At 48.9% G+C, this 13135-nt stretch overlaps 1 protein-coding gene across 2 annotated transcripts; it reads right to left on the bottom strand.

The window, feature by feature from the left end:
- Positions 1–5325: 5325 nt before the first annotated feature.
- Positions 5326–11334, bottom strand: FITM2 (fat storage inducing transmembrane protein 2). 2 transcript variants are annotated; one of them, XR_009222892.1, is made up of 3 exons: positions 11143–11334; positions 8401–9135; positions 5326–5767 (listed from the first exon to the last, which is right to left on the bottom strand). XR_009222892.1 is itself a non-coding variant. In XM_058562661.1 (2 exons), exons 1-2 carry the CDS (start codon positions 11313–11315, stop codon positions 8520–8522), a joined length of 789 nt encoding a protein of 262 aa, XP_058418644.1. In that variant the 5' UTR covers positions 11316–11334; the 3' UTR covers positions 6385–8519. The 2 variants fall into 2 exon arrangements, 1 of the variants encoding a protein (XP_058418644.1); XM_058562661.1 differs by lacking the exon at positions 5326–5767 and having other exon boundaries at positions 6385–9135.
- Positions 11335–13135: the final 1801 nt, after the last annotated feature.

Here is a 13135-nt window from a genome sequence, read left to right as displayed (position 1 = left end):
GTCGCCTCTGGTTGGGCAGCCCGTGGCTAAGGAAGAAGAGGACACGTTGCGGTGGAGAGCCAGCAGCCTCTGACAGAAGGAATAACTGTGAAGGAGAAGAGGAGCAGGCAGACTGCTGGGGAGAATCTTCAACTCCAAGAAAGTCCAGGCTGCAGGACACCATGATCCCCCACCCGCCTGTTCTACATATGGGGAAACCGAGGCCCTGCATGGGCTGCTGTCTGGTTTGGTCAGGACCCCACTGCGAGTAAGCGAGGCAAGAGTCCTTTCGCTGGTCCCATTCTGTCTCTTGGAATGTCGTGGAGAGAACCAAGCGTGGAGGACAAGAAGAGTCAACGCGCAAACGTTACTCGGAATCCATCAGTTAGCGCGGCTTCTATGAGGTGCCTTCCAGGGATCCCGGGATGAAGAGGATGGAGGTATCAGAGTTCAGTCCAGCCAGGAAGACAGACACCACCACCACCAGGACTGTGGTAATGGGCTCCCCCAAAGTTTACACTGTTAAGACAGGTCTCTCCAACATCACAGAAAGAGTCCTGTTGGAGAGGACGGTAAGGGCTATCCTTATATCTTCTTCAGTTCATCAGCGACTCACTGCCAAGTCACAGAATCCATTGCCCACGTCGCTCTAGTATATCTCCAAAGACCTGTGTGGTCCTTCTCTAGCAACCTGGGCCCACATGGCCTAAAGGCCTCAGTGTTCTCATCTCTAAAATGGAGCTGATAATAATAGCTCCCATCCATGGAGTACTAACTATGCAGTAGAAAATTTACATAAATTATTTCTAATTCTGCAAACCATAGATTTTTGTGTCGCTGATGAGGAAACAGAGGCTCAGAGAGTTAAATACACAAAGTATAAGTGTTATTGGATTCCCCGATAGGATTATACATCACAGCCCCTGCAGTGTAACTTGGTAGCACCTCCCACTGTCGGTGGAATTTATTCCTGCCCCATCAATGCTGGGCTTATTCATGTAACCTGCTTGGGCCACTGGAATGTTAGTGGCAGGATGTGATGTGAGCACAGGCTTTAAACGTGCCGTGCAGTTTGGCTGAGGCTTGGGTACCCCAGTGATCAGTATGAGAAGAGCACGCCCCAGGGAACTGCCACCCATTTAGTCTGAACCCTAGAAAAAAAGTGGAAGAGGCCTGAGCCCAGCTTGTGGGCTGGAGCCAAGCCTAGCTGACCTACCGCCTGGAGCAGAGCTCACCAGCTGAGGCCGGCCCATATCAGCAGAGCTGCCGCTGACCTGTGAGCATTTGTTGTCGTAAGCCATCAAGTGTTGGTGTCGTTTGTTACAAAGCATTATTATAGCAATAGCTGACTAATACAGTGGCAAAGCTGGGATATGAAGCCAAACGTGTTAGAGGCCAAAGCCCTGCCTGTATTCTCTGTGGCATAGGTTGCTGGGAACTACAGATTCCCAGTAAAATACAAGACAAATGTCAAGAACCAGACTTAAAAATTCAGAACAAATGCTAATTGTTATTAATTTTATTCAATGTTGCCTTTTTTTTTTTTTTTTTGTGAGGAAGATCAGCCCTGAGCTAACGTCTGATGCTGATCCTCCTCTTTTTACTGAGGAAGATTGGCTCCAAGCTAACATCTGTTCCCATCTTCCTCTACTTTATACAGGACCCTGCCACAGCATGGCTCGACAAGCAGTGCGTCAGTGCGCGCCCGGGATCCAAACCGGCAAACTCCCGGCCACTGCAACGGAGCGCATGCACTTAACCGCTTGCGCCACCGGGCCAGCCCCTGCATTTTTTTTAAATTACATTGATGACACCAAGTCATTTCAGGGTTACTGGGGACATGTAGGAGTTACAGTCCTCAGGCTTCTGAGAGAGAATTCATTAGGCAAAATAAGTCTCTTCAATAATAAGCTGCCCTCCTAGGTGCTCAACACTTGAAAGCTTATAAAATATTCTCCCACCCACAATTTCATTAAGCCAGTCAAGGACTAGTGAGGTAGAAAGAAATCATTATCCCCATTTCATCGATGAGTAACAAGCCCAGAGAGGCTAAGTGACTTGCCTAAGATCACACAGCTGAGGGGTTGATAAGCAGGATTTGAACGCAGTCTGCTTGCTCCAGTCCAAAGCTTCTAATAACTCCAGGTGAGAGTCAGTTTATGCCCCCACCCACTCGCCCCTGCATCACTCCCCAGCAGCACGGGAGGGGCGGGTACCTGGCAGAGGCAACATGCTCAGGAAATACAAACAGAAGGCAAGAAGGGATGAATGGAGTGGAGTTGGGAAATGGGGACAGCAGCTCATCTGGGCAGGACCCCAGTAACTTTGCTCCGGAGATTCAGATGCTGATCGGGGATGGCTCCCAGGCTCCTCCACCCACTCACCCAGTAGGCCTCAGACACCCACACCCTGGCAGCCACATCCTGGCACAGAAGACAGGGCAAGCGGCAGGGCTCCCAGCCCAGCCCCCGAAAACAAGCAGCCTGGAAACCAGCTCAGGCAGCCCTCAGCTCACCTGTGAGTGGACAGCATCCTGAACAGCGGGACCTACTTAACCCTGGCCTGAACGACCCCACGGACACACGATGTCCTTTCCTTTCAGCTCTCCTGGAAACACTCCCTCGCTCTCCCTCATCCCCTAGTCAACCCTGAGACCAGACCGCGGTCTCATTCCTATGCTGGGTCACTGGACATGGCCTTCCACATCCATTGACCACACATTTTAACTACCTCTGAGTCAATCAAAACCATTCCTATGCTGGGTCACTGGACATGGCCTTCCACATCCATTGACCACACATTTTAACTACCTCTGAGTCAATCAAAACCATTCCTATGCTGGGTCACTGGACATGGCCTTCCACATCCATTGACCATACATTTTAACTACCTCTGAGTCAATCAAAATCAAAACACTGACATGTATGTTTTTTTTTCCTGATTTTAAAGTAAGTTATGGTAACGATGGCACATCAGGGACTTACCCTGCACTTGAAAGACATTTATACAGCACCTCACATATCCTAGGTCCTATTCTAAGCACTTTCCAAGGATCAATTCATTTAATCCTCACAACAACTCTGAGGTAGGTACTTATATTATCCCCATTTTACAGATGAGGAAACTGAGGCCAAGAGGCTACGGAACTTGCTCAAGGTCACACAGCCAGGGTGTATGGCAGAGCCAGAATTAGAACCAGGCAGTTTTGCTGAGTCCACGTTAATCTCCTCACTTTGCTTTTCTAGGTACTTTCTCTCAATCATCTCTGCCTGAGCTGTGACACTGTCACGGTGGGCTGCAGGAACACTCTGCTTTTGACATTCAGCATGGTTTGGAGATGCTCATTTCATTCTCTGTGCCCAGTTAGACTGTAAACCACTGAGGGCAGGACGTTGTCTCTCTGAATTAACACTGTGCCCTGCACAGGGCCTGGTTCCCCTGTGCTCCTCAACTATCGGGGCAGTGGATAATGAACGAGGTGAGGCGCCACCATCCCCTTCTTACACTTCAGAAACAGAGGCTCAGAGAGAGGACTTGATCAAGGGCACACAGCTGTGAGTTACAGTCAGCACAAACCCAAGTCTTTCTGCCTCCAGATTCCACACTAAATATAACATCATTTATTCTTTGTAGTGACCGCATTATATTCCTAATATAGAGTTACCATAGTTTATATGATTGGCATTTGAGTTCTTGACAGTTTTTCACTCTTGCAGATAGCTGCAATAAAATCTTTGTACACTCTGCCCACTTCTACAAGCACTTCCACAGCCCAGATCCCTAGACTAAGATTGTTGGGTCTGCACAGTTTGGATACCAGCAGGTTACTATCTAAACAGCAAGCAAGAATTTATTGGCCCCCTCCTCCCAAGGTATGAGAGTACCTGTTTTCTGTGCTGTGTGTTCAACTTTAAAACTCGGCAGAGACCGTATTAGGGGTTTCTGGAACAATTTCTGAAGGTGATTATACTGCACAGGGTTTCTCGTAACAGAACCTACCTTCTCCTTGATGGCTATCAAAACGTTTTGATTTTGGAGACTTTTTTTAAAGTCTTCTGCAGTGCATCCCTCTGGGAACCAAGTCCATCCACCCATGTCCAGTAAGTCCATATGAACCCGTGCAGTCAGGTCTCAACTACATTGGGCTGTCGATGCAGAGAAAAGCAAGGGTGTGATAAAGTGCACCCAGAGGCCAGCTCCTCCATCACTCACCGGAAACCAGCCGCCACCTCAGCTCTGAGTGGGAGTTTCTTTCCATGTTGTTGCCTAAAATAAAAGTCATAACCAGCTTGCGAAGAACTTTTCATCAAGCAGAACAGAGCAGAGTAGAAGGGTTAGTGAGATTATCCAGTCCACTCCCCCACCATCTATCAGATAAGGAAATTGAGACCCAGAGAATTTGAGTGACTAATTCAAGGTCACACACAAAAGCAGGAAAAGCAGTGGCAGAACCCAACTCAAAGCCAGGTATTCTAACCTCTAGCTGAGCGGTCTTTATATTACAGCAGGGCGCATCCATGATCTCCTTGACAGTCCGTTAAGTCTGCCTTTCTTCAATCTCTGCTGCTCCTGAAAACGATGGGAAAGTTAGGTTTCTTGAGAAGGAATATCTCAATAAAAATCATGGTGATGTGCCTCTGTGCCTTTGTGCATGCTGTTCCTACTTCCTTGGATTCCCTTTTCTGCCTAACTGCTTGAATCCTCCTCATCCTTCAAAACCCAAAAGAACTGCTAGGTTCTGTGAAAATATTCCCTATTTCCCCAGGCAGCTGGTGGTCCCCTGCTCCATGTTCCCAGGCCCTGACCTTGGCCCAGTACTCAGAACACTTTATGGTGATGCTGGTTCCTTGCGGGTCTTTGCTACAAGAGTGAAAATTCCTTGAACTCGCAGATATATCAAATTCACCTCCGCAACCCCAGCACACCCTTAAGCCCCAAAGGGATGGACCTCGGACCCAGACTCCACGACAGAGGGAGTTTTCCAGCCTACCCCAGCTCCTGGCTCACAGCATGAACTCAAGCAGGGTTTGCTGCTGCTGACAGAATCTGAACAGGGAGGTTGTGCAGCACGAGGAGATCCTAATCCCGGAGCCATGGAGCTTTCGACAGGCACTGCCGGGAGGTGCCAAGCATGTCACGCTGACACATGAGTGGGCACTGAAGGCACAAAACGTCCTCACCTGTGTACAGGCCTCCAGGGCTACGAGGTACCTTCAAAATGACCTCATTTGAGCGAATTTCGTAACTCTCTTGAGCCTTATTTCCACGGGGCTTATCTCTTCTCCTTCTGCCAAGAAAACTGCTCCCAAAGCTGCCTGATCCAGACCTCAGGATTCTAAGACACGGATATGGCACAGGGGGAAGGAGGAAATCAAGCTAAGAAATCTACGACTGAACATATACTCAGTTTACAGGAGTTAGGAGAAAACATAAGAGTGACTACAGCCACGAAGTACCCTCTACACAATGAGTAGCTCAAGAAGGAACTACCCTGCTTTCACAAAGTGGGCTGAGCTTCAGTGGTCCTGGACTTTCCTCAGGGCTTTAGAAAGGAACACACGAAATGCTGGAATGTGGGATTTCGACATCTCCAGTTTACTCAATTTGCTTGTTTACAAACACGATCTGTGTGTATACAACAATGGCAAGAGCCATTCTCTAAACACAATCCGGTCCTCAGACGACGACAGATGCACGTGGAAAATGAGGCGGCAGTGAACGAGTCTCTCAACCAAGCACCGCAGTATTCTGTGATCACAGACGCCCTCCAAAGCCTCTTGTTCAGCACCTGGGACAACAGACACTTTTCAAAAGACAAAACAAGGCTATTTCCACAGAAGACCCAGACCCCAAATGGCACTCAAAAGAAGACGGATGAGCCAAAAAGTTCTAAAGGCTTAGTCGAGAAAAAGGAGGCGGGGGATGATGCCCTGCTAAGCACACGTGCTGGGTATTTTACATGCATCATTTCCCTTCACCCTGACAGTGTCTCCATTGTATAGATGAGGAAAACGAAGCTCGCCCAGCTTGCCACAGCTCTCAGTCGCGGGGCCAACACTGGAGCCCACAGCTCACGTTTGTCTAAGCCCAAACTCTTTCCGCTCCGCCACGCTGTCTCACACGGGGATAGAGGGCGTGCTCTCAAGAAAAAGGCGAGGGTGCTAAGACTGAACAGGAAGTGGTGGCAGACTAGTCAATACACATGGCTCACTGACACTCCTCAGAGTTCAGTTAATGCTGAGCCTGCCTCAGACCTGCAGGACAGACGTGTCTGGAGATTGAGGTGCGACAAATGAACTTGTGAAGCCACCCTGTGTCTGCTGCCTTCTGGTGCTGAACATGAGACTTAGGAGAGATTTCAATCCCTTCAATAGACCCCGCCACCTACCCCACCCCCACCTCCACCCCCAGTTCATGGATGTAACCTCCAGAGGACACCAATGTTCTCATGGGGCACACCTCACCAATGCTCCCAAAGCACCACGGTGACACCTCTGGAACCTCACTGCAGGTGTTTCTGCCACCTTTGGGTACAACATATCACACCTCACATTTTGAGTGATACAAGTTAACCTACAGCCCGACAGGATACGAACGACGTATTTTAAATACATCTTTATATGAAATACAGTTTACCCTGAAGATTTTCCAGACCCCAAGCTCGTAACAACCTAAGCTTGCGTTAAGCCAGGCAAGTGTAGTGCTTATCAGTTAATGCTATTATCAGGCTTGAGTGGGGAGAGGGGCATCAAACAAGCTTCCAGGATGATTATCCAAAATGCAAAGGGCTGGTTTGAAAGGCTTAAGGAGACAGCTGGGAGGGGGAGGGGGATATCCTAACACAGAGCATGTCACTATGTCCTTGTAGGGGGCGGGGTTGGGGGGACAATAGGATTTCTAACCCTTCCTAGCATTCTCACAGTGAAGGCCACAGAAGGACAAGGATGGGAATTGAGAAGTGCGGTGCCGGCCCGGTGGCGCAAGCAGTTAAGTGTGTGCGCTCCGATGCGGCGGCCCAGGGTTCACACATTCGGATACCGGGCGTGCACTGATACACCGCTTGTCAGGCCATGCTGTGGCGGCGTCCCATATAAAGTGGAGGAAGATGGGCACGGATGTTAGCCTAGGGCCAGTCTTCCTCAGCAAAAAGAGGAGGATTAGCAGATGTTAGCACAGGGCTGGTCTTCCTCACAAAAAAAAAAAAAAGAAAGAAAGAAATTGAGAAGTGCTGCGAAAGGGAAAGAAAAGGTTGATTTCAAGGTCAGCTGAACAGGCCCAGGTCTGGTTTCACTTTGTTGGTGGTGTGAGTGAGGCCAAAGTCACGCCACCACTTAATAAGCACACTTTCGCAAACAGGTTGGCTTCTTGCCGTCAGAGGCAATGGAAGATACTTTCCTTCACTTCTGACTTACCACAATCTGTGCAAAAGGTAAAAATGCCCCGGGCCACAGCAGACCGAGCAACATACTTATCATACAGCTCTGAAGCACTGTTCAGTCTATATCACCGACGTGTGGTTGGGAAGGTTTCAGTGCAAACATGTGTTTTGCAAAATTACTCTGACTCAGCTTAAAATTCATCAAGTTATTATTATTAAAATGTCTGCTTTCCAGTTTTATTCTTAACAGAGAATACAGCCCCATGAGGTGGAATTTAATACTATAAGCCAAGAGTTTGGTTTATAAAAAGTAAGTTAGTGTTCTAAAAAAAACTCAAAGCATTCTACACACATGCCAAAGTGCAGCACTGGAGTTGTGAGTTATTTTCAGTTTTGTCGACAAAGAACAAATGCCATAGTTGTTATTAAAAACTATAAAGCATTCACTCAGAATAGAAGGAAAAAAGGTAACCTTATCACTCCAAAAACCAACATATAATAGACAACACGGACAGAAAATTATCAATTATGTTCCTTACATAAAAGTCATCCAATACTTAGTCACAGAGGCACTCCAGTTTAACTGTTTTGGGAGCTAATCACAAGCCGGTCACAATATTTAACATTTCATGGATGAAACAAATACTACCACCAGCGAGTATCTTTCAGGTGGTTGGTTGTTTTATAAAGAACCCTGCTGGAAATAACTGCTTACACAAAATTGACCAGAGAGAAATATTGTTCAATAACAGCATGAACGGCCGTTAAAATAGAAGACAACTAGGAATCAGGGAGAACGATGGCAGCAGGAGTCCTGAGGCCCTGGCCTCCCCTTCGGCCACACAATTGAGGCCTTCCTGATTCTGTCCTCTCGCTGAGCCTTGGCTCTGCCCTCTAGGGACAAAAGGGACGGTCCAGATTAAGGTCAAGTCTTGCCAGGAATGCTCAGTGCCTGACTGGAAATGGTGGTGCTTGTGACACAGGGTGACGCTGCTGGGACATCTGGGGACTGAACTCCCTCCCCAGACTCCAACACCACTCACCAAAGCTGCCCGGTAAGTCTCCTCTCTGAAGTAGGATTGATAATTTAGTCAAATAATTAAGAAAAATAAATGAAAAATAGATTAGTCATTGTCCTGCTGTCGCTCCTTTTGTTTCTCTTTTATTCCTTGTAACTATGTTGCTTCAGATTCAAACTAGAGCTCTGGGGAGGAAGTCCTGGGGAAAAGGATTTCAGATACCAAAACCCATATGTCCCATACCAGCCCAGCAAACCAAACAAGGTGCCAAACACTTTCTGGGACAAGTTGTGGAAATAAACGGCTGTGCACAGAAACATCCACACCCAAATGAAAGTCAGGAAGCCCAGGGCGACCGCCAGGCTGGTGATGGCGGCGTGGAGGCAGTGGCTTCGGTCCGTCCTCACTTCATGCAGCACGGCCATCTCCTCCACAATCATGAGGGCACAGAAGGTCAGCAGGAAGGAGTGGCCGGAGATGTCAAAGCCGTGCCAAAAGCCCCCTTCCCCGTGGCACTGCTGCTTACTCTGGTGCTCGTTTCTGAGCCCCTCCAGGGCCGGCGACTGGAAGCAGCTGCCCGTGTAGTGTTCAATGTTGGAGAAGAGGGTTGTGCAGACATACCAGATGGCCGTGCCCACGAGCAGGGTGCTCAGCCGCCGCAGGACCAGGCCAGCCTTGCCTGTCAGGTGGTAGTTGGTGAGGGCAATGAAAGGCAGAAGGAGGGAGAAGGTCCAGGCCCAGGCCATTTTGACAAAATACCTGGCAGAGGAGGAAAGTAGAAGTGAATAGAGGGGACATGGCGGAGAGGAAACAACGTCATGACCCAGTTCTAGACTCTCAACGGAGGGAAAAGGAGAAAAGTTGATAAAATCTACAAATAACTTCACTTACTAAGTACTTTAAATGTATTAACTATTTAATCCTTAAAAAACTCTATGAGGTAGGTACTGTTATTATCCCCATTTTGCAGATAAGAAAACTGAGGCACAGAGAAGTATCATGTCCAAAGTGGAGGACATAAGTGAAGGAGCAGGGATTCACATCCAGGGTCTGTGATCTTAAGCACTACGCTATCTGCTCAGGAAAGTAATAATACCTGAGCATCTACCAAATACCAGGAGCTTTCACACACATTCACTTTCCCATAGAACACGCACAGTTAGGAAGGCATCATTTGCTCCACTTAATAAAGAATCTGAGGCTCAGAAAAGTTCAATAACTTGCCCAGGGTCGCACTCACACAACCACAAGCACAGATTGAACCAAGGCCTGGCCAGCCCCGAAGCCCATGCTTTTTCTACACCGCGGCTTTTTCCTCCATGGCAGAAATGATCTTGGAACAGAGCCTGACTTTAAGCCAGAAGACCCAGGTTCAAATCCTCATTCTGACTCGTTACCACACTTCCTGAGGCCTCAGTTTCCTCAGCTGTTATATATAGTTGAGGGGACGAAATGATTTTTAAAATCCCTTCCAGAGCCAATGATTCACTAGTTCCTTTCCACTAATTAACACAGAGGCTTGAAACCAAATGCCAGAATCCCTGGCTACCAGCAAACAACAGGGACTTGTCTGCCAGGTTGCTTGGCTCTCAGCTCACCCAGGCCAGATAAAGTAGCAGCTGCCTTGTCTGGCCCCCCCACCCCCGTGCTCATCAAAGGTGGCTGACCTGGGGACCTGCTGCAGGAAACACACATGCAACAGACTTAGGGCCACTACCACTCTCATCATCTATTCTCTGCGCAGCCTCCACGGGTGGGTGAGCATGGAAGGCAGGCCAAGGACACAATGATTCTTTTCTGGGTTCCAAAGGATTCTCGCACACATCTCAAGGCTCTGTCACTAACATCTTCCCTGGGACTGATAAGCAAAGATCTTGCCAGAGCCAAGACCCGTCAGGCATTTGACAGAGCTGCCCGGGACAGAAACCACGGTTTTAAGTAGACAACCAAAGCTGGGGGGACTTTTGGGAGATGCTGCTGACACCACAACTCTGCAGAAGAATCTAGGCTCACACCAAGGCAGAAGTTCTATCTTTCAGAGTCTCCCTTACTACTGCAACAGTGTTTTTATGCAATAAACTTAAAATTCAGGAGTTTAAAAAAAGAACAAGGAGCTAAGGAGATGTCTCAAAGAGCCCAGCTAGGATTGCTTTCTTGGGCCACTGTCCTGAACTCCGAGTGACTGAGAAGGTCCAAGGAGATCCAGGGGAAAGGGCATGGACTGGGGGGTTCCACTCCTCCAGGACTACGTTGGAGAGGCGGCGCTGTCATAGGCTGGGACAAGGCTCTCAAAGGTGTGGGGGAGACGGCAGGTGTTTCACAGGTGGGGATGGGATTCTGTCACAAGCTGGGGGGATCGGGCTCAGGGTGGAGGCGCGGGGTCTGACACAGGCAGGCAGGAGGGAGGTGGCATCGCCCCCAGGGCAGCGGCCAACTCCTAACTCCAAAGGGAGGTGGGGCGCAGCGACACAGGCTGGGCCGTTGCCCCCTCCCACCCGCACCCCTACAGACACACACACACACCCGCTCGTCACCCCCCGCCCAGGCAAGCTCGGGCTGTCTTTTGGGTGTGCGAACACGAACTGCTAGTGACACTAGCTATCCCGGGGACCCTCAGTCGCGACACGCGTGCAGACGCTGCTGTCACGACTGGGAAGACGTCCCCTTCCAACGACTCGTCCACCGGGGCAGCTGGCCCCCGGCTCTGGACGAGGCGACGGCGGGCCGGCTGCGGCGGGGACGGGAGAGGAGGCGGGGCGCACTCACACGTTGAGGACATTGCGCTTGTTGCTGAGGTAGCTCTCGGGCAGCGGGGAGAGCTCCTTGAGGAGGGAGCCCGCCAGCATGGAGGCCGCCAGCGCCCAGGGCAGGTAGCGCCGCACGGCCGCCCGCACCAGCGTCCCCCTGAGGAACCACGCGCAGCGCTCCAGATGCTCCATGCCCTCCGCAGGGACCTCGTCGGCCACCGTCCACCTTCGCAAGCCCTCTCGGCCACCGTCCTGCCCTTCCCTCGGTCCGGCGCCTCCGCGTTCGGGCGCATGCGCGCCGTCCGCAGGCCCCACCCACGAGGAGCGCTCGCGCTGCGGAGCCCGCGTGCTCCCCCTCCTGGCCACTGGCTGTCTCTGCAGCGCCCTCGTCTCCGAGCTCTGAGCTCCCCTCCACTCCCTTCTCGAAGTCCCGCCGCCGCCGGCCCACGCTCTTCGCATACCGCAGGTTCAATCTCAGCCTCTGGTCGGGCAGGAAGCGCTTGTGGAAGTATTTGCCTGAGGCGGGGAAGAATAAATGTAGCACTGTAGGAATTGGAGCAGTGATCACAGCATCATTTAGTCAGAGACACCTCCTCCATCTGAGCCTTAGTCTTCTTATCTGTAAAATGGGAAGACAAGACAAGATCAACCTTTCCCGAGAGTTACTTTATGAACTTAAGGTTCTTTACGGTGGTCCAGCTATAGGGACATGAGAAAATAAATGCATAAAATAATTATTTAAATTTAAAATTATTAGACTTATTTTCACTTTAAAAACAACTATTTGTATTGAGTGAAAATGCTGGACGCTGGGGGTTAATGGAGATCAGATGAGGGTGTTGATGACTCAGTCGCTCAGTTTATCACAGAGGTAAACCCTCTCATCCCCTGTCATGGCTGGGTGTCTAATTCAGTGTTTCCCAACCTTTTTTTTTTTTTTGCTACTGTGTTAGTTTCCTAGGGCTGGCTATAACAAATGACCACCAACTTGGTGGCGTAAAACAACAGAAATGTATTCTCTGACAGTTCTGGAGCCCAGAAGTCTGAAATCAAGCTGTCGACAGGATTGCTTCCTTCCGGAGGCTCCGAGGGAGAATCCCTGTCATGGCTGGCTCCTATAGCTTGTGGTGACTGCCAGCAGTCCTTGGCATTCCTGGCCTTGTGGCTGCATAACTCCCATCTCTGCCTCTGTCTTCATGTGGCCTTCTTCCCTCTGGGTATCTTCTCTCCTTTTGTCTCTTATAAAGACACTAGTCACTGGATTTAGGGTCCACTCTAAATCCAGGATAATCTCATTTTGAGATCCTTAATTTTATCTGCGAAGACCCTGTTTTCAAATAATGTGACACTCTCAGGTACCAGGGGTTATGACTTCAATATATCTTTTTGGGGGTCACCATTCAACCCATTATAGCCACCTTAACTGCTTTTGCTGCGTCCGTATACCACCAATACTATTATTTACTTAACATTTTTCTTTAAACAATACACATTTAAAACTTGATATGTACTGAATAGCCTCTCAAGCAAAAATATCCACGGAATCATGGATTTTCTGTGCTAGTTAGGTTCCTTCTATTACAAATAAAACATTTCTATTGACATATTCATCATCTCTACCTGCCTAAAACAATCGCACATCCCTAAACCAATGAGAGCTACCACACTTTGGGAAACACTGGCCTGACTTATGCCTATAACAGACTAATGTTTAAAATCTCTTATGTAGAGAATCAATGAACTAATGAGAATAAAAATGTTAATTCCTTAAAACCATCTCAAGATGATCTTCATATCTGTAAGCTGCATTTATCTGATCAGAGTTCTTTTGTAGCAAGATCTCTCCAGGCCTTCAAAAAGCTAGGTTTAAAAAAGAAAATACAGTGATGATTATACCAATTTGGCTTTTCATGATTAGGAATAAAAACTACACAGCCAGAAAGATGTTATTTGTGAAGGCAGCTTGTAAATAGTATCTGAAACCATCTCCATCTCCTGAAGAGTGTCAGGTG

Source organism: Diceros bicornis, chromosome 19 (genome assembly GCF_020826845.1).
Source record: "Diceros bicornis minor isolate mBicDic1 chromosome 19, mDicBic1.mat.cur, whole genome shotgun sequence".
Lineage (NCBI taxonomy): Eukaryota > Metazoa > Chordata > Mammalia > Perissodactyla > Rhinocerotidae > Diceros > Diceros bicornis.
This window is presented reverse-complemented; position numbering and strand designations above follow the sequence as displayed.

Excerpts from the sequence above, each read along its gene's own strand:
- FITM2 (XM_058562661.1), bottom strand. The coding sequence starts at position 11,315 with ATGGAGCATCTGGAGCGCTGCGCGTGGTTCCTCAGGGGGACGCTGGTG. Across the intron at positions 9,136-11,142 it reads AAGCGCAATGTCCTCAACGT|GTATTTTGTCAAAATGGCCT; the intron begins GTGAGTGCGCCC and ends CTCCTCTGCCAG.